General features: G+C 40.8%; 1 protein-coding gene across 8 annotated transcripts in view; it reads right to left on the bottom strand.

Annotated features, from left to right (window-relative positions):
- NF1 (neurofibromin 1) overlaps positions 1-19,632 on the bottom strand; it is a 416,066-nt gene extending 396,434 nt beyond the window's left edge. For 6 of the 8 annotated variants that reach the window (XM_070735304.1, XM_070735306.1, XM_070735307.1 and 3 more), the window contains exon 1: positions 19,281-19,632. In XM_070735304.1, coding sequence (XP_070591405.1) covers positions 19,281-19,340 — 60 coding nt within the window. In that variant the 5' untranslated portion in view covers positions 19,341-19,632. The remainder of the gene's footprint in view (positions 1-19,280) is intronic. The other 2 variants (XM_070735305.1, XM_070735312.1) reach the window with 1 other exon arrangement.
- Between the last annotated feature and the right edge of the window lie 2,707 nt (positions 19,633-22,339).

Below are 22,339 nucleotides of genomic sequence, written 5' to 3'. Positions count from 1 at the left end.
GGAATTCTGGGAGTTGAAGTCCAGATATCTTCAAGTTGCCAAGGTTGGGAAACACTGCACTAAGGGATCCCATCTCAATGCTTTCCCAATGCCCGAAGATTTGGGTTCTGGGTGGGGAAAAATGACTTCTTGTCACGCTAACCTTGACAAGATTAAATAGCTGTGGGGTTTATATTTTATTTATTTATTGGATTTATATGCCGCCCCTCTCAGAGGACTCCGGGCAGCTTACAAGATATAAAAGAAACAATACAAAATTACCTAAATCCAATTATTTTAAACTAAAAAATAACAATCTAAAACCCAATTTATTAAAAAAAAAAAAAACAATCACTCTCATTTTGACAGACCAAACATGCATTCCATTCATCGGCAGGAGTTCATGTCTGGTGTCCCCAAGTCTGTTGGCACAAGCGAGTCTTCAGACTCTTATGGAAAGCGAGGAGGGTGGGGGCCGTACACTCTTCCCCTAGGCCCCACCAAGCAACATTGCCTACTTGACAGGACCTGGAGAAGGCTGACTCTGTGGGACCTACTCATACGGCAGAAGGCGGTCCCATAACTAGTATTTTTCCATCACTGACTCTGGATGGAGTAATACTCTCTCAGACAGAGTTGGTATGCAATTTGGGTCCTCCTAGATTAGTGATGGCAAACCTATGGGGCCCATAGCAGAGGGCATGTGAGACGTTGCCCCATGTCATCTCCAGCAGGCATTCGTGTCCTGGCTAGCTGATTTTCAGCCTTGCGGAAGGCCATTTCGCCCTCTGGAGGCTTCAGGGAATACATTTACACTTTATATTTTATCTAATCTATTTGTTTTTAATCCATTCATACCATCTATTCCATACTTTTTCCATTTCTTTATTTCTTAATTTCCCTTGTCATCTCATCCATTTCTACACATCCATATTTTTTCCCGATGATATTACTCTCTGTTGGAATTGTTTCTTTCTTCCACATTTGAGCTATTGATATTCTGACTGCTGTTGTAATGTGTATCACTAGATGAAGTGTCTGTTTACTATATTTCTTTTTCCAAATTCCTAGTAGCATTCCTTCTGGAGTGAAATCGATATCTTCTTTTGTAATTTCTGTTAGCCAATTGTGAATAATATTCCATAATTTCCTGATTTGGGGGCAGGTCCACCATATACGAAAAAAGGTGCCAGTCTCCTTTTTTGCATTTCCAACATCTGTCATTTACTTTCAGATACATTTAGAATACATTTAGATACATTTAGAACTGCTCCCACCTTCCTTGTCTTCCGTATACTACTTAAGACCCACCTATACCGCCAGGCATGGGGGATTTGAGACATCTTTCCCCCAGGCTTATTATAATTTATGTTTAGTATGTATGTGCTGTTTGGTTTTTTAATTATGATAGGGTTTTTAGTTTTTTAATATTAGATTTGTGCCATTATAATATTGTTTTTATCGTTGTTGTGAGCCGCCCCGAGTCTTCAGAGAGGGGGCGGCATACAAATCTAATAAATTATTATTATTATTATTATTATTATTATTATTATAATAGAAAGTCTTGCAGGGGGAGATGCCATCTGTAAAATAGCTTGTAATAATTTCCCTTCTAGGCTGCCGATAATGTAACTTTACTGATAGTGCTCCAGGATTTTTCCCATTCTGATAAGTGTATAGAAGTTAGTAACCCGGCTCTTAAGTGAATCTGGCTTCTCCATTGACTTTGCCCGTCAGAAGGTTGCAAAAGGGGATCACATGACCCCGGGACCATAGTTCCCTCTAAGCTGAGCAGTGAGCAATCGCTCACTTAAAAATCATCATCAACTGAGAGTTTTCCAAACCTGCCCAGAAGCCGAGAGGGAAAGAGTGAGAGGGAAGGAGTGAGAGAGGAAGAGAGAGAAATAGATAGAAAAAAGAGAGGAAGAAAAAGAGAAAGAAAAAAATGGGAGTAAGGAAGAGAGAAAGAAAGTCAAAATCTAGTTTGAAACTAGCTCAACTATTTAAGTAGCATTTTGATATTGATAGAGTTTCCCTATTATGAGCTCACTGTTATAGACACACAGTACAGTATTTTATTTTGAAATTCTCTGAGGCAAAACAGGGTGGGTTTTTTATTTATTTATTTGTTTGTTTGTTTGTGTGTTTGTTTGTTTGTTTGTTTGTTCGTTCATTCATTTCTGTGCTGCCCAGTCCTGAAGGGACTGCCGCTCAGACACTATACTTTTCCGCCCACCCCCCAAAAAAATTAGAGGGAACACTGCCCGGGACACTTTCATCACAGGATCATGGGGATGCTGCAAAGGTCGTAACTTTGAAAAACATTTTGAGTAGTTCGGAGAACCAGTAAATACACCTTTGATTGGCCCAGCTCCCATCTATTCTCTGCCTCCTGAGTCCCAGCTGATCAGGACAAAATGGAGATTTTTCAGTATCCTTCCCCTGCCACGCCCACAAGCCATTTATTATTTATTTATTTATTTATTGGATTTGTATGCCGCCCCTCTCCGTAGACTCGGGGCGGCTAACAACAATGATAAAAACAGCATGTAACAATCCAATCCAATACTAAAATAACTAAAAAAACCTTATTATAAAAACCAAACATACAGACAGACATACCATGCGTAAATTGTAAAGGCCTAGGGGGAAAGAATATCTCAGTTCCCCCATGCCTGACGGCAGAGGTGGGTTTTAAGAAGTTTACGAAAGGCGAGGAGGGTGGGGGCAATTCTAATCTCTGGGGGGAGTTGGTTCCAAAGGGCCGGGGCCGCCATAGAGAAGGCTCTTCCCCTGGGTCCCGCCAAACGACATTGTTTAGTTGATGGGACCCGGAGAAGGCCCACTCTGTGGGACCTAACTGATCGCTGGGATTCGTGCGGCAGAAGGCGGTCCCTGAGATAATCTGGTCAGGTGCCATGAAGGGCTTTATAGGTCATAACCAACACTTTGAATTGTGACCGGAAACTGATCGGCAACCAATGCAGACTGCGGAGTGATGGCGAAACATGGGCATACCTTGGTAAGCCCATGACTGCTCTCGCAGCTGCATTCTGCATGATCTGAAGTTTCCGAACACTTTTCAAAGGTAGCCCCATGTAGAGAGCGTTACAGTAGTCAAACCTCGAGGTGATGAGGGCATGAGTGACTGTGAGCAGTGAGTCCTGGTCCAGATAGGGCCGCAACTGGTGCACCAGGTGAACCTGGGCAAACGCCACCCTCGCCACAGCTGAAAGATGTTTCTCTAAGCCATCCCACACCCACCAAGCCACACCCACAGAACCAATAGGGAAAAATTTTGAATTTCACCCCTGAAATGAGCCCAATCTTCAGAGAAGGGCAGCATACAAATCTAATTAATAAATGAATGAACGAACAAACAAACAAACAAACAAGATCTTAAGCTTATATGGAAGCACCCCTGTCTTCCCTGTGATCATAACCATGAAGAGACTTTGCAAAGTTTTAACTTCAGTTTTTGCTTAACTGAAACTTAGGTAAGCAGATTTCAAATGATAGTTTGTTTGTTATTAACCTCCCTTAAAACCACAGTTTGAAAATTAAATGGAGGCTTAAACCAAAACTATAATTTAGTGCAAGAAAGCAAAAAATTGTGACCTTAATGACATAAACAGCCATTCTGCAACACCTTTGGGACTTCCAGAGCTTCACAGAGTACACATAGCCAAATTTCAATTCCAGATTCTCTTTTACATTTTACCGTGGTTTAATATAAAGATAGTGATATTTTTTCCTGAGCTGTACATTTATTTTCCTGTTCTTTTGGGAAACAGGATGGCTCCAGAGAGCCCACATGGGCAAGAACAAATCCGCAACCTTTTTGGAAATTATTTGGGAGGGAATTCACTCAAAATAACTACTTTTAACTTGCCAGAGATTTGGAACATCAATTTTGAATATTGCATCAGTGAAATAAAAGCAAAACAGCTGCAAAAATGAGAAATTTCCCATCAAATTTCAAGAGCACAATTTTGGAGAGTGCAAAATGTGGTCTGAGTGCTACATGGACCTACAGGTTATTCAGGCCTGGTTTAGTGAATCAACTACATTTGATTGGGTTTGCACTAACACATGCTACTAAAACAAAACAAACTTCAATTTCCATAAAACCAGACTACACTCTGTGGCATCTAAGCAAAGAGACTATCATTGTTAGAACCTTTTCATACCTGAAATTTAACTCAAGCTATATTCATCGCCTATCTTTCACATAAAGAGATTGTAGAACTATTCAGTTCTTAAAAATTCAAATCCTGTGATTCACGGGAGAATTCTCTATGAACCCTGTGCGGCAAAATTCAAAGTTTGGAGAATTCCATGGTAGTAGAGATAAGATGTGTAATGATTCCATAGACCCAAGACACTAATCCTCCTTCCATGAACACTAGTCACTTTGTTCCAAGCTGCATCCACACATTCTTAAAAAGGTCACAGACCAATCATTTCCCTTATGCGTCATGTACCAGTCAGTTGGTTATAAGTAACCGTGAACCTCTGTAATAAAATTCTTTTGAAAAGTCCACTTTGAGGAAGTTGGATTTTGGATTAAAGTCAACAGCTTTGGATCAGAGCAATATATGAACCCGTGCAGCCGTACTCAATATTTACACACACACGCGCACACTCAGACAAACTATTGGACAGGAAATATGGATGCTTTTTAGCAGTAGGAACCTCGTGGCATTACTTTCCTCATGCTTCTTAACATTCTGGATATTCGACTCTACACACAGGAACTTTGTGCCATTGAACAATTACGTCTAGCTCTTAAGTCTCAGAAGCACAGGCAGTCCTCGAATTACAACAGCTTATTTAGTGACTGTTCAATGTTACAATGTCACTGAAAAACCTTTTTCACATTTTTTTCATCATTTTTCATCAGAGCCATTGCAACTTTCTCATGGTCAAATAGAAACATAGAAGTCTGACAGCAGAAAAAGACCTCCTGGTCCATCTAGTCTGCCCTTATACTATTTTCTGTATTTTATCTTAGGATGGATATATGTTTATCCCAGTCATGTTTAAATTCAGTTACTGTGGATTTATCTACCACGTCTGCTGGAAGTTTGATCCAAGGATCTACTACTCTTTCAGTAAAATAATATTTTCTCATGTTGCTTTTGATCTTTCCCCCAACTAACATCAGATTGTGTCCCCTTGTTCTTGTGTTCACTTTCCTATTAAAAACACTTCCCTCCTGGACCTTATTTATTGAATATATTTAAATGTTTCGATCATGTCCCCCCTTTTCCTTCTGTCCTCCAGACTATACAGATTGAGTTCATTAAGTCTTTCCTGATACGTTTTATGCTTAAGACCTACCACCATTCTTGTAGCCCGTCTTTGGACCCGTTCAATTTCGTCAATATCTTTTTGTAGGTGAGGTCTCCAGAACTGAACACAGTATTCCAAATGTGGTCTCACCAGCATTCTATATAGCGGGATCATAATCTCCCTCTTCCTGCTTGTTATACCTCTAGCTATGCAGCCAAACATCCTACTTGCTTTCCCTACTGCCTGACTGCACTGTTCACCCATTTTGAGACTGTCAGAAATCATTACCCCTAAATCCTTTTCTTTTGAAGTATTTGCTAACACAGAACTGCCAATACAATACTCAGATTGAGGATTCCTTTTCCCCAAAATTCAGACACTTGGCAGCATCCCCTGGGTTATATGAGCCCCTTTTGCAGCCTTTTAACAAGCAAAGTCAGTGGGAAAGACAGATTCACTTAGCAACCATGTTATGAGCATCTTTTTTGCATGTCTGTCTCTTTGTGCGTACAGCACAATAAAACACAACAAAACAATAACATAACAGAATCAGTTTGCTATAGTGGCTACTACAGGAGACTCTGAATTCTAAGTCCCACCTTAAGGATGAAAACTATATGGGTGACTCTATTCTAGGCCAATCACCAGGAGACTCTGGATGCTAGTCCCGCCAACCAGCTGGGTGACTTTGGGCCAATCAGGAGATTTTGAATGCTAGTCCCGCCTTAGGCATGAAAAAATGGCTGGGTGACTTTGGGCCAATCAGTAGGAGATTCTGAATGCTAGTCCCACCTTAGGCATGAAAAATGGCGGTAACTTTGGGCCAATCACCAGGAGACTATGAATTCTACTCCTGCCTTAAGCATGAAAAACAGCTGGGTAACTTTCGGCCAGTCGTACCATCTCAGCCCAACCAATTCATAAGGTAGTTGTTGTGGGAAAAATAGAAGAAGGAAGGAATATTATGTATGTTCATCATCTTGAATTAATTATAAAGTAATAAAGATGGGATAAAAATATGAATAATACATATTTTCTTAAAACAGGATGCCCAGTTTCATTAACATGTTAACATGCTAACATACTGAATGTCCTAAAAACACATAAAATCACCTATTACACATGATCCTACCAAAAAAGGACATATTGCTTGGTACGTTTCACCCAAAACTCGGTCACAGAAAAGGGAGGCTCTGGGGGAGAGTTTATTTATTTGTTTGTTTGTTTGTTTGTTTGTTTATTCATTCATTCATTCATTCATTCATTCATTCCTTCGATTTTTATGCCGCCCTTCTCCTTAGACTCAGGGCGGTTTACAACATGTTAGCAATAGCACTTTTTAACAGCATATTGCCCCCACAATCCAGTTACTTCTAGACCAAGTACGGTATGTAAAATATTTTTGAGGAAATTTTGGTTGGATTTCAGATCAATCAGCAGCATAGTTCCCTCTAAGCTGAGCAGTGAGCAATCGCTCACTTAAAAATCATCATCAACTCAGAGTTTTCCAAACCTGCCCAGAAGCCGAGAGGGAAAGAGTGAGAGGGAAGGAGAGAGAGAGGAAGAGAGGAAGAGAGAGAAACAGATAGAAAAAAGAGAGGAAGGAAAAGAGAAAGAAAAAGAATGGGAGTAAGGAAGAGAGAAAGAAAATCAAAATCTAGTTTGAAACTAGCTCAACTATTTAAGTGGCATTTTGATATTGATAGAGTTGCCCTATTATGAGCTCACTGTTATAGACACACAGTACAGTATTTTATTTTGAAATTCTCTGAGGCAAAACAGGGTGGGTTTTTTATTTGTTTGTTTGTTTGTTTGTTTGTTTATTTATTTATTTATTATTTCTGTGCCGTCCAGTCCCAAAGGGACTGCCGCTCAGACACTATATTTCCCCCCCCAAAAAAAAAAATTAGAGGGAACACTGATCAGCAGTGTTGCATGAACCAGCAGGTACCGCATTTCAAAAACAGACGTGGGACCAGAACAAATGATACATTTGATTTCATTTATCTTTAACTCAACAATTAAATATAGCTGATACGGTTATGTTATAGCAATATAGTTAATAATGTTCATAACAGTTCAGAACTGCAGAAAAAACAGTGGCTGCCAACCTGCCTTCTATTGAGGACCTGTATACTGCACGAGTCAAAAAGAGGGCGGTGGAAGTATTTACTGACCCCTCGCATCTTGGACATAAACTCTTTCAACTCCTACCCTCAAAACAACCCTATAGAGCAGTGATTTTCAACCTTTTTTGAGCCGCGGCACATTTTTTACATTTACAAAATCCTGGGGCACACCACCAACCAAAATGACACAAAATGACACTCTAAGACACTCTTAAGACACTCTCCTCTCTTTTTCCATCCATGTCTCCTCCCCCTTGTGTGTGTGTGTGTGTGTATACACTCTTGAACCATTTCCAAAAACAGGTGAGGGCTGGGGGGGGGGGTTTCTCTCTTATTCTTTGGGTGCTTTTTATCACATGCTTTAAATCAATAGTCATTTCTCTCTTTCTCTTTTGTTTCTCTCTTTCCTTTCATTCTCTGCCTCAATCATTTTCTCATTTCCCTTTTTTTCCTCCTCTTTTTGCTCATTTCTCTCTCCCTCTCCCTTCCTCTCTTTTTCTCTCTCTCTCTCACTCTTGCTTTCTCTCTCTTTCTCTCTCTTTCTCTCTTTTCTTTCTCTCTCTTGCTTTCTCTCTCTTTCTCTCTTTTCTTTCTCTCTCTTGCTTTCTCTCTCTCTCTCTCAGCAAAAAGTTGCAAGACCGGAACCTGAGCTTCCTTCTTCGCGGCACACCTGACCATGTCTCGCGGCACACTAGTGTTGAAAAACACTGCTATAGAGCACTGCACACCAAGATAACTAGACACCGGACCATTTTTCCCCCAAACACCAGCACTTATGCTAAACAAATAATTTCCTCAACAATGTCAAACTATTCACTAAAGCTGCACTACTATTAATCTTCTCATCGCTCCTATCCCCATCTCCTCACACTTATGACTGTATGACTGCAACCTGCGGTTTGTATTAATATTGTATTAATATTGCTTCCTGATTACTTATTTGTACCCTATGACAATCAGTGTTATGTCTCATGATTCTTGACAAATGTATATTTTCTTTTAAGTACACTGAGAGTATATGCACCACAGGCAAATTCCTTGTGTGTCCAATCACACCTGGTCAATAAAGAATTCCATTCTATAATTTTCACTTTCTATCATATCAAAAACTGTAATTTGGTAAACACTTTGGAGGTCACAGATAGCTTCATCTAAGATTTCCAAGGGCTAATGTAACTCTGGATGCTAAGAATGTGCCTTTCTCTTCGAAAACAAGCAAGAAATATGAAATCTGGAATATACATTTAGGCCCAAAAATGCTGATCAATTTATTTTTAAACTCCAAAGGAAAGACGTCTTCGGAGAGGGGCGGCATACAAATCTAATAAATTATTATTATTATTATTATTATTATTATTATTATTATTAATCCTTCCTAGAAATGAAGTAGAAATGCTTTCTAAACTGCTATACCACATATATAGTCTAAAAATCCTACCTGCTAATATTAGGCTCAGAGAGGTAATTTTTATGTCACTTAGAAATGAGGGAGAAACATAACCCTAAATCAGGGGTGTCAAACTCCCGTCAAGGCAGTGTCACGTGATGTATCATGACTCTTTCCCCCTTTGCTAAACCGGGTGTGGTCAATATGTGACACATCTGGCCCGCAGGCCGCGAGTTGGACACCCTGCCCTAAATGGCTGAAGATCAGGTAAGCCAGAAAATTGGAATATGGCAAACAAAACAATCCCAATTATGTTGATCATTGCAATTCTTGCATTTTGCAACCCAATTTATGTTCTGTCGGGCTCTCTGGTAGACTCCTCCCAAATATTCACAGGTACAAATTTCAGACACACACACACACGTTTGAAAATTCAAAACAATGTTCTTTATAATGAAAATTCACTTAAACCAAGCCCTCTTTTGGTATAGCAAAGAGCACTGGTCTCCAAACAAACTGGTAATTTGTACAAGTCCCTTATCAGTTCTGTGATGCTTAGCTTGCAGCTGTGAGGCAATTCACAGTCCTTCTTTCACAAAGTGAAACACACTTTGCCCTGGTTTAGTTTCAAAGCGGGGAAAAATCAGCACACAAAGGTCAAAGTCAGCAAGGCAATCACGAAACACAATGATCAGATAATCCTCCACAATGGCCAAACCCACAGGCTATTTATAGCAGCCTCACTAATCACCACAGCCCCACCCAACCACAGGTGGCCTCATTTTCTTTAATAATAATCTCTCAGTTGTTGTTGCCTATGCATCGCTCTCCGCATGGGTGGCTGTATCATTAACTCTTGTTCTGAATCCAAGGAGGAGCTAGATAATTGATCTCCTTCTGAGCTGTCTGCCACACTCTCCTCCTCCCTGTCACTCATGTCTTCTTGGTCAGAGGAGCCTTCATCAGCAGATTCCATGGGGGAAGGGTAGTATATGGGGTCTTTCTTAAATCTTTAAATATTTTAAATTGTCAGATTATTTATGATTTGTTTCCACGTGTTGTGAGCCGCCCTGAGTCTTCGGAGAGGGGCGGCATACAAATCTAAGTAATAAAATAATAATAAATAAAGGGGCAAAACAGGCCTGCAGCATGTGGATGTCTCCCCCACATCCACAGTCCTTGGGGCAGGAACTGGGGCAGAGCTAACCACAACAATTTAGGAGCATAGATTTTACCTCTCAGAAAGACCAGCCTCCAAGTCCTTCTAGAATTCAGAAGATAGACATTGGACAAAGAAGCCATTCCCTCTGCTCAGTTAAAAGTCCTATTCTATTGAACTCTTCCTTTCCCTCAATGTTTTTTAGTTGTGCAATACAAAGTTTATTTAATTTTGAAAATTTGTACCTAGAACTGATATTTTTCATCTTTCCCATTCCTTTTTTTCCCTTTTGTGTTCTGTTTTTTTAATAGTAAACCTATGAATAGGGAATGTCTTGTTCCCATTGACTGTACTTTCACACAGCACAGTGGCATAAAAATTCATTGAGCAAATAAGAGTGGCCTCTAAATACTCTCATTGTTGTACAAAACACAAGCAAATCAGATTATTAATTTGGGGAAAGTAACAAGGAGGTATTTCCAAAGACAACCTCAATAGTCATAATCTACCACTGTACACAGTGTACATTTCTTCACTAGAACATTTAAGGCAAAAGGCTTTAAAAAAAAAGTCAATTTAAGCCCATGTTCCAAATGAGCAACAATTAAACCAATCTATTACAAACAAAGACAGTAAAAACATCTTGCTCCCCAATCATTTCCCAGGGTCTATAATTAAACAATTGAATCTATATCATCATTCAGAGAAGCTGTATTGTGTTTATTCTTTCATATTCACAGGAACAATTCCCATTTTAACAACGTTTGGGGGAAGATTGGATTGCTCAGTCACTAAGAGAATGGATTCACATAGTGTAATGTCGTAATATGCTTTGTGTCATGAGAAATAAACTACTGTATATTATAAATCTTGTATCATGGCTTGTTACCTGGGTAACAAGTAACTGACTTAAATTTAAAGTGCTACATTATACAGTGATACCTTGTCTTACAAACCCCTCATCATACAAACTTTTCGAGATACAAACCTGGGGTTTAAGATTTTTTTACCTCTTCTTCCAAACTATTTTCACCTTACAAACCCAAGCCGCCGCCATTGGGATGCCCCACCTCCGGACTTCTGTTGCCAGCGAAGCACCCGTTTTTGCGCTGCTGGGATTCCCCTGAGGCTCCCCTCCATGGGAAACACCACCTCCGGACTTCCGCGTTTTTGCAATGCTGCAGGGGAATCCCAGCAGCGCAAAAACGGGCGCTTCGCTTTCCAAGGGAAGTTTAGAGGTGGGGTTCCCAGTGAGGGGAGCCTCAGCGAAATTGCAGCATCACAAAAACACGGAAGTCCGGAGGTGCAGTTTCGAGGACTTCCGTGTTTTTGCAATGCTGCAATTTCGCTGAGGCTCCCCTCGCTGGGAAACCCCACCTCCAGACTTCCGTTGCTAGCGAAGCATCCATTTTTGAACTGCTGGGATTCCCTGCTGGGTTTCCCCTGCAGCATCACAAAAACATGGAAGTCCGGAGGTGGGGTTTCCCATGGAGGGGAGCCTCAGGGGAATCCCAGCAGCGCAAAAATGGACGCTTCGGCTGGCAAAAGGGGTGAGTTTTGGGCTTGCACGCATTAATCGCTTTTCCATTGATTCCTATGGGAAACTGTTTTGTCTTACAAACTTTTCACCTTACAAACCTTGTCCCGGAACCAATTAAGTTCGTAATACGAGGTATCACTGTACTAACAAAATACACCTATATTATCCAGAGCATTATTAAAGGTAATTTTGATTGCTGCAGATAGTTAAATAAATCATGTCCTATTAATGTTCTATCTTGGCTGAATAATTTAAGTGTATCTAAAAGTTTCTCTGAGTCCTGCCTTGGTGTGTTTGTTCTCCCCTTCCTCACCCAACATAAATATTATTATTTTTTACATTAACAAGGAAAATAGTTAATCCTGGAGATAGACCTAAAGCATTTCAACTCAGATGAACAATTATAAGCCTATGCATACCATATGGTACACAGCATCCTCATTTAGGATACTGACTGACTCCATTTTTAGAAAAGTATGTGGGACCTTATTTAGAATAAATAAAATGTGCTCTCTATTTAAATACACACACACACACACACATATACAGACACATATATAGTTTCTAAATTTGTTTGAACATTTGGCAGAAGTCTAATTGTGCATTATAAGCCGCCCCGAGTTTTCGGAGAGGGGCGGCATATAAATCCAATAAATGAAATAAGCTCTATAGATCCACCCATTACAGCAAAATAAAATAGGAATGTATCACATTTCTTCTCAGACATCAGAAAACATGGGATTGAGGATCTTCATGGGATAGGAGAAGGGAACAATCTAAGGACTGTACCTATATTCCTCCCAAGGCAGTTTTTAGCTTTCCACAATCAAGGACCCAGAAATGTTTCCTGCATCTGCTGGCGGGACCCAGGGGAAGAGCCTTCTCTGTGGTGGCCCCGGCCCTCTGGAATCAACTCCCTCCAGAGATTCGAACAGCCCCCACCCTCCTCGCCTTCAATAAAATGCTGAAGACCCACCTTTGTCGCCAGGCGTGGGGATAATTACCACCTTCTTCCCCCTTTTTTTATCATGCTTTCCGCCTTACTGTATGATGGATTAGGTTGAATGTGTATGATTGTATAGTTAGGGATTTTACTATTGTTATTAATGTTTTTTAAATTGATTTAATTTTCTACTATTGGATTTGTAATGTATTGTATCACTGTTATGTTGTCAGCCGCCCCGAGTCTTCGGAGAGGGGCGGCATTCAAATCTAATAAACTATAACTATAACTATAAACTAACTATTACTCCCAAAAGTAACAAAGATCAAGCAAAGAGAGGGGGTGGTGTAGTAGGTAGAGTGCTGTACTGCAGGCCACTAAAACTGACTGTAGATTTGTAGGTCAGCGGTTCAAATCTTGTCACTGGCTCAAGGTTGACTCAGCCTTCCATCCTTCCGAGGTGGGTAAAATGAGGACCCGGATTGTGGGGGCAATATGCTGGCTCTGTTAAAAAATGCTATTGCTAACATGTTGTAAGCCACCCTGAGTCTAAGGAGAAGGGCGGCATAAGAAATGAATAAATAAAATAAATAAATAAATAAATAAATAAATAAATAAATAAACTTCAATATTTCTTAAAAGAAAAATAAGTGCAAAATAAGTTCACTCAAAAAAATAGTTCCCCAATTCTCTTATATTCTAACAACATCACTCTAAATATTGTTTGCATTGCTCCTTTCTAAATTTTTAAAAGTTATTTTTAAAAAACCCTCTCTCCCCCCACTGACATGCTACAAGAATGAGTTCAAGCATATCTGTAATTATAACTTTATTCCTCAAAGAATTCCTGTATTTCATAACAAAATTGTGGCAGCAAAGCCTTTACCCATGTTATCTGTGGAGACTTCAAATTTGACCAACAACATTACATGTTCTAAACACATTTAAAACAGAAGATTACATCTACTTTCTTAACACATTCCCTATATTGAGAGCGCAGAAGAAATTTTCAACTCTTTATCCCAGTGCCAGCATACCCAAAAGACAAATGTAAATGATCACAGTTGAGCCCAAAATTTGTTCCTAAGCAAGTCAGTTAAGTGAATTTTGCCCCATTTTACAACTTTTCTTGCCAGAGTTGTTAAGTGAATCATTGCAGTTAGTAAGATAGTAACACAGTTGTTAAGTCAATCTGGCTTCCCCATTGATTGTCAGAAGGTAATCAAACGATCCCTTGGGACACTGCACATTTTGCTCATGTGACCATTAGGCTACTGCAATGATCTTAAATGTGAAAAACGTTCATAAGTCACTTTTTTCAGCGCCACTGTAACTTGAACCACACCTCAGCAAACTGTTGTTAAGTCATGGACTGCTTTTACTCCTGTCACTGAATAGAGGACGAGGAACTGCCACCGCCACCACCAAAAAAGTAGGAGGAACTGTATTACATCCAGGTATTTTTATCATCTCACTCAAAAGAAATTTATCCAATATTTTCTTGGCTTTCCTCAAAATGAGTCAGTTAGAAACATAGAAACATAGAAGATTGACGGCAGAAAAAGACCTCATGATCCATCTAGTCTGCCCTTATACTATTTTCTGTATTTTATCTTAGGATGGATATACGTTTATCCCAGGCATGTTTAAATTCAGTTACTGTGGATTTACCAACCACGTCTGCTGGAAGTTTGTTCCAAGGATCTACTACTCTTTCAGTAAAATAAGATTTTCTCATGTTGCTTTTGATCTTTCCCCCAAGTTACGTGAATTTTGCCCCATTTTTGCCCCATGGAGACTCATTTTGAGAAACCCCTTTCTGTGGAAATCGGCAACCACCTATTCCAGACAATTTTAAAAGAAAATAGTTCAAATGACATCAGGAAATTTAAAATAACCAACATGCTTAAGATTTTCAACAAAGCTTCCCTCTCCAAAGTATTCCTCATAGAGAGGAGCTGTAGAACATCACTCAACTACCCACACAGCCCATTTCAAAATTTCATGAAGAAAAAACTACCAGATCACTTGCTTTCTTCTATGTCATCCCAGGGATCCTTCAAGAAATAATGAAAGCATGCTACTCACAAAAAAAGAGAGGAGTGGGATCATCACTTTAGAAATTAAGAACCCCTCCTTGAGTCCACGTTTTTAGCCAGACTATAACTTTGCTGCTTGTATCTTATGCTTTGAATTGTTTAATTAGTATCTTTGTATGGTTTATTTTGATTACTTATTTAGTATCCATGAGCTATCACTAAGTGTTGTATTATTATTATTATTATTATTATTATTATTATTATTATTGAGTTATTGTTAATGGCGAGTATTCTGAGCAGAGACAGGTTACAAGCTGTGTGCCACAAGGGTCTGTTCTGGGTCCTATTCTTTTTAATATGTTTGTGAGTGACATAGGAGGAAGGTTTGGTAGGGAAGGTTTGCCTATTTGCCGATGACTCTATAGTGTGCAATAGGGTTGATATTCCTGGAGGCGTCTGTAATATGGTAAATGATTTAGCTTTACTAGATAAATGGTCAAAGCAATGGAAACTGCAGTTTAATGTTTCCAAATGTAAAATAATGCACTTGGGGGAAAAGAATCCTCAATCTGAGTATTGTATTGGCAGTTCTGTGTTAGCAAAAACTTCAGAAGAAAAGGATTTAGGGGTAGTGATTTCTGACAGTCTCAAAATGGGTGAACAGCGCAGTCAGGCAGTAGGAAAAGCAAGTAGGATGCTTGGCTGCATAGCTAGAGGTATAACAAGCAAGAAGAGGGGGATCCTTGGAACAAACTTGCAGCAGACATGGTTGATAAATCTACAGTAACTGAATTTAAACATGCCTGGGATAAACATATATCCATCCTTTTTCTTTTTCTGCCGTCAGTTTTCTATGTTTCTATTATTATTATTATTATTATTATTATTATTATTATTATTATTATTATTATTTAGACTTATATGCCGCCCCTCTCCGAAGACCGGGGCAACTCACAAAATACAGTACAGAAAACAATATGTATACAAATCTAATAGTTAAAACTATAATCTAAAATCCCATTACTTTAAAAAGCAGTCAATTTACTCAATCACATCCACATATAACATTTAGGGGGCAAGATCTAGCAGCCCCATGCCTGGCGACATATATGGGTCTTTATTTATTTATTTATTTATTATTTGGATTTGTATGCCGCCCCTCTCCGAAGACTCGGGGCGGCTCACAACAAGTGAAAAACAATCCAATACAATCCAATTAATTAAAATATTACAAGTTTAAGAGAATCCCCAATACTAACATACACACATACAGGCATACCATATATAACTTCAACGTGCCCAGGGGGAGATATTTAGTTTCCCCATGCCTGACGGCAAAGGTGGGTTTTGAGGAGTTTACGGAAGGCAGGAAGAGTAGGGGCAGTTCTGATCTCCGGGGGGAGTTGGTTCCAGAGGGCCGGTGCCGCCACAGAGAAGGCTCTCCCCCTGGGGCCCGCCAACCGGCATTGTTTAGTTGACGGGACCCGGAGGAGGCCCACTCTGTGGGACCGAATCGGTCGCTGGGATTCGTGCGGCAGAAGGCGGTCTCGGAGATATTCTGGTCCAGTGCCATGAAGGGCTTTAAAGGTCATAACCAACACTTTGAATTGTGACCGGAAACTGATCGGCAGCCAATGCAGACTGCGGAGTGATGGTGAAACATGGGCATACCTGGGTAAGCCCATGACTGCTCTCGCAGCTGCATTCTGCACGATCTGAAGTTTCCGAACACTTTTCAAAGGTAGCCCCATGTAGAGAGCATTACAGTAGTCGAACCTCGAGGTGATGAGGGCATGAGTGACTGTGAGTAATGAGTCCCGGTCCAGATAGGGCCGCAACTGGTGCACCAGGCGAACCTGGGCAAACGCCCCCCTCGCCACAGCCGAAAGGTGGTTCTCTAATGTCAGCTGTGGATCGAGGAGGACGCCCAAGTTGCGGACCCTCTCTGAGGGGGTCAATGATTCCCCCCCCAGGGTAATGGACGGACAGATGGGATTGTCCTTGGGAGGCAAAACCCACAGCCACTCCGTCGTATCTGGGTTGAGCTTGAGTCTGTTGACACCCATCCAGGCCCCAACAGCCTCCAGGCACCGGCACATCACTTCCACCGCTTCGTTGACTGGGCATGGGGTGGAGATGTAAAGCTGGGTATCATCGGCATATTGATGATACCTCACCCCATGTCCTTGGATGATCTCACCCAGGCTCTTGCGAAAGGCGAGGAGGGTGGGGGGCAGAACGAATCTCTGGAGGGAGCTGATTCCAGAGGGCTGGAGCCGCCACAGAGAAGGCTCTTCCCCTAGGCCCCGCCAGACGACATTGTCTGGTCGATGGGACCTGGAGAAGGCCAACTCTGTGGGACCTAATGGGCCGCTGGGATTTGTGCGGCAGAAGGTGGTCCCGTAAGTAATCTGGTCCGATGCCATGTAGGGCTTTATAGGTCATCACCAACACATTGAATTGCGTCTGGAAACCAATCGGCAGCCAATGCAGTCCGCGGAGTGTTGGAGAAACATGGGTATATCTGGGAAGACCCATAACGGCTCGTGTGGCTCCATTCTGCACGATTTGAAGTTTCCGAACACTCTTCAAAGATAGCCCCATGTAGAGAGCGTTGCAGTAGTTGAACCTCGGGGTGACAATGTTTTGTGATGAATATATTTTTACAATGACTGTGATAATGATCTATCACTATTGTTGTAGGTATACTGAGAGCTTGTGCACCATTTGTTTCTAATCACACTTGGCTAATAAAGAACTCTAATTCTCATGAAGGAATGGCATATTCCTACATAACTGAAACATATACAACATCTATTTCTCCTTACAGGAGATGACGAAAATATCACATACATAAAGTCATCACACAAGTTGGCTAATTTCATCCTAACTAGAAAAGAACCAATCTCTTACAATTTAAGAGACCAATCATACCAACAAACATACCATGTATAAATACTATAAGCCTAGGGGGAAGGGAGAAAATTTTTTCAATTTCCCCATGCCTGACAACAGAGGTGGGTTTTAAGGAGCTTGCGAAAGGCAAGGAGGATGGGGGCAACTCTGATATCTGGGGGGAGCTGGTTCCAGAGGGTCGGGGCCGCCACAGAGAAGGCTCTTCTCCTGGGTCCCGCCAAATGACATTGTTTAGTCGACGGGACCCGGAGAAGGCCAACTCTGTGGGACCTAACCGGTCGCTGGGATTCGTGTGGCAGGAGGCGGTCCCGGAGATATGGTGTTCGGGGAAAAACTGTTCTTGTGTCTAGTTGTCTTGGTGTGCAGTGCAGTTTTGAGGGTAGGAGCTGAAACAGTTTATGTTCAGAATGCGAGGGGTCAGTAAATATTTTCACAGCCCTCTTTTTGACTCATGCAATATAACGGTCCTCAATGAAAGGCAGGTTGGCAATTGTTCTTTCTGCAATGGTCCACCCTAATAACCTCCATCAAAATTATATTTATATAGTAATGGTCCACCCTAATAATAATCCCCATCCAAATTACATTTATATAATAATAGTCCACCCTAATAATAATCCCCATCAAAATTACAATTATATATACTGCTCAAAAAAATAAAGGGAATGCTGAAATAACACATCCTAGATCTGAATGAAATATTCTCATTAAATAATTTGTTCTGTACAAAGTTGAATGTGCACAACAGCATGTGAAATTGATTATCAATCAGTGTTGCTTCCTAAGTGGACAGTTTGATTTCACAGAAGTTTGATTTACTTGGAGTTATATTGTGTTGCTTAAGTGTTCCCCTTTTTTTTTAGCAGTGTGGTAATAAATTACATTTATATAGTAATGGTCCACCCTAATAATAACCCCATCCAAATTACATTTATATATTAATAGTCCACCTTAATAATAACCCCATCAAATTACATTTATATAGTAATGATCCACCCTAATAATAATCCCCATCAAAATTACATCTATATAGAATAAAATAGAATAGAATATAGAATAGAACAGAATAGAATTCTTTATTGGCCAAGTGTAGTTGATCATTAATAATAATCCCCATCAAAATTACATTTAAATAGTAATGGTCCACCCTAATAACAACCCCCATCAAAATTGTATCAATATAGAATAGAATAGGATAGGATAGAATTCTTTATTGGCCAAGTGTAGTTGATCATTAATAATAATCCCCATCAAAATTACATCTATATAGAATAGAATAGGATAGAATTCTTTATTGGCCAAGTGTAGTTGATCATTAATAATAATCCCCATCAAAATTACATCTATATAGAATAGAATAGGATAGGTTAGAATTCTTTATTGGCCAAGTGTAGTTGATCATTAATAATAATCCCCATCAAAATTACATCTATATAGAATAGAATAGAATAGAATTCTTTATTGGCCAAGTGTAGTTGATCATTAATGATAATCCCCATCAAAATCACATTTAAAGATCCCTTTTTCTTTTACACTCTCCCTCCCAAGCGTGAAAGTCGGCCCCACTTTCCTCCCATTTAAGTGCCCTCAAGAGGTGAGAGCACACACCCACACGGAGGCCTTCATCCCCGCCCAGCTCCTTCCTACCTCTCCCCAAGCCAAGGAGCCTGGTTGGGCTCGTCCTTACCAGAGTCACCCCTGTGCAAGCTATCCATCCCAGGGAGCAGAGAGCAACCGCTTCGGCTGAGGAAAGGAGGCGGCGGCGATACCCCCCCCCCCTCCTCACACCCTCTTGTCACCAAGCCCCCCCCCCTTTTGCTTCTCCCTCCCCCCCTCCTCCCTAGAAGCCCATTCAACCCTGCGGGCTCCTTCTCGCAGCCCAGGCCGGTTTACCTGCTCGTCGAAGCGGTTCACCACAGCCTGCACCCATTCCACCGGCTTGTGGGCCGCCATCTCCCGCCGCCCGCCCAGGCCGAGGGAGACGGGGACAAGAAGGGTCCGGCGGCGCCCCCTGCCCTCCGGGCTCAGTGAAGCCGCCGAGCTCTCAGCTCCTCCTCCGCCTTCTCAGCCATCAAAGCCCACCGGCCACCATGACACCACACCGGAAGCGGGAAACCGAGTCCGCCCCCAACACCAGCCCGGGCCGCCAGAGGGGAGAGACAAGTGGGGAGGGGGAGAGAGAGAGACTAAAGGAGGAAAGGCGCATGCGTAACTAGCTCAGCCAAAAAAAAAGAAAAAAGAAAAATGGGGGACGGGCAGACGTGAGACCAGGCGCACGCGCGCCGGTGCACGGAGGCTAAGGAAACCCTCGGGCAGCAATGCGCATGAGCCGGGAGGGGAGGATTGGCCGCTTGCGCATTGGGGAGGGGGGGAGGCGGGGCCAGGTTCGAGGCATGCCCGCAGGTAGTATGGCCTCGGCTTGCCAAAGTGTAAGAAGTGCGCATGTGTAACAAAACGAGGCGAGACCCGGAAGTGAAGGAAAGGAGGAGGGGGGAAAAACCCAATGAGCTGCCGGAGAAGGCGATGACAGCCACTGCACACGCGTGGACTCGCCCGTAGGCAGCCGGGTGTAGAAGTACCGCGCACGCGCAAAAGAAAGGAGGTGTCTTCCAGGTGTTAACAAGCCTGGGATTATTAAATTAGTTAACTCACATATTTCAGCAGAAATTAAATAACTTTGGGGGATAAATTATTTAAACTGCTTTGCGGGTTCTAGGGTAAATAAAGATATATCAAATATAAAATGCATGGTATGTTTATTCCAGTGATAGGCTGCCAAAATTTTTACTGCCACACTGGGCGTGTCTTATTTTCTGGGTGTGGCTTCTTGGTTATGTGACCTGTAGAAGTGGCTTGCTGGCCATGTGACCAGGTAGGGTGGCTTGACAATCGTGACCAGAGGGTGGGGGTGGCTTAAGGATCAGGTGACTGGGTGGGAGTGGTTTACCAAACAAGGTAAGTTTTCAAATAGGTGTTTGGACTCTTTCAGTTGGTTAAGTCACATTATTTGAATAGCCACAAAAAGAACAAATGATAGACAGCATTATTTGCGGAGGAGCACAGTAACATTTTAAGGTTTTGTACTGAACCCACAATGTTCTGTATGATAACAGATTAGGCAAGTAGCTCAATTTTATTTCATTGCTATAAAAGTTCAGTTCCTGATGATGATTAAAATGATTAAAGTGTTTATGGGTAAAAACATATTATTTAATTATTTACTTTTTAAAAAAAATTAGATTTGTATGCCGCCCTTCTCTGAAGACGGGGCAGCTCACAAGATACAATATAAAACAATGCGTACAAACAAATCTAATTAGTTAAAAACTACAAGCTAAAAACCCAAAACTGTATATTAAAATCAATCACAACCATACTACAGTATACTAAAATTATTTTAAAAGTAATTAAGGATCATACTAAGATACAAGAGAAGGAAGGACAATAAGAAACTATTAAGTATTCAATAAATAGTGCATAAACATACTACCCCCCCCCACCCCCACCCCAGCAGCCTATTACTGGCTATTATATCTTAATTAAACCATCTCAAGAAAAAGGAAGGTTTCTACATTTTTCTAAATATTTTCTCACTTGATTAAAAATAAGACAGATTTGGAAGAATGGATTTTGCATTTTATGAGTGCTTTAAAAGAATGCAATAGCTTCCAAAACCTGATTAACAGCAAAAAAAAAAATATTGTCAGATGATGCAACTGACCAACATGTCATTAAAGGCTGCTTTATCCACATTATGGGCTATATTCCAATCAGTTGATTTAGAAGACAAGGATCTTTGGAAACTCATGTAATGATAAAACTGGTTGATGGCCTTTTGGTATTACATACTTCATTTGCAAGTTTTTGTTTTGTTTTTCAGAAATGGAATAGGAGGTAGCAAATACTGGTTGTCAACCTTTCTAATGCCGCAACCCCTTAATACATAGAAACATAGGAGATTGACGGCAGAAAAAGACCTCATGGTCCATCTAGTCTGCCCTTATACTATTTCCTGTATTTTATCTTACAATGGATATATGTTTATCCCAGTCATGTTTAAATTCAGTCACTGTGGATTTACCAACCACGTCTGTTGGAAGTTTGTTCCAAGGATCTACTACTGTTTCAGTAAAATAATATTTTCTCATGTTGCTTTTGATCTTTCCCCCAACTAACCTCAGATTGTGCCCCCTTGTTCTTGTGTTCACTTTCCTATTAAAAACACTTCCCTCCTGAACCTTATTTAACCCTTTAACATATTTAAATGTTTCGATCATGTCCCCCCTTTCCCTTCTGTCCTCCAGACTATACAGATTGAGTTCATGAAGTCTTTCCTGATACGTTTTATGCTTAAGACCTTCCACCATTCTTGTAGCTCGTCTTTGGACCCGTTCAATTTTGTCAATATCTTTTTGCAGGTGAGGTCTCCAGAACTGAACACAGTATTCCAAAGGTGGTCTCAATACGGTTCCTCATGTTGTGGTGACCCCTAACCATAGGTCTACCGCTAATTCTCCCAAGAGATCGTTATTTATTTATTTTTTAATTATTGAATTTTCAAAAGATTGACAAAGGACAGACAACATTCAACATTTAAGGAGCTACCATTGCTCCGCTTATCATAGAAGTCTAACTAATACAAAAAAGAAAAAAACCTAACTATGATCAAATCGATACAAAAACATAATATACATACTCTATATTCTTATTAATTTTAACTCTATATTCTCTATATTAATTAATTTTCTTATCTATCAAATCAAATGTTGAGAGATCTTTAAACTGATTGGCAGGAAGGTCAGAGGGACACTCCCACTGTAAAGGCCTGATTGGTCAGATTGTAAAAATATGTTCCAATGTGTCAGAATAGAAGCTTTAGTTCCTGACACCATGGGAAATTTCTCTTAGGCGACCCCTATTAAACAGTCATTCAACCACCAAAGGGGTTCCGA

Source organism: Erythrolamprus reginae, chromosome 1 (assembly GCF_031021105.1).
Source record: "Erythrolamprus reginae isolate rEryReg1 chromosome 1, rEryReg1.hap1, whole genome shotgun sequence".
Taxonomy (NCBI): domain Eukaryota; kingdom Metazoa; phylum Chordata; class Lepidosauria; order Squamata; family Dipsadidae; genus Erythrolamprus; species Erythrolamprus reginae.
This window is presented reverse-complemented; position numbering and strand designations above follow the sequence as displayed.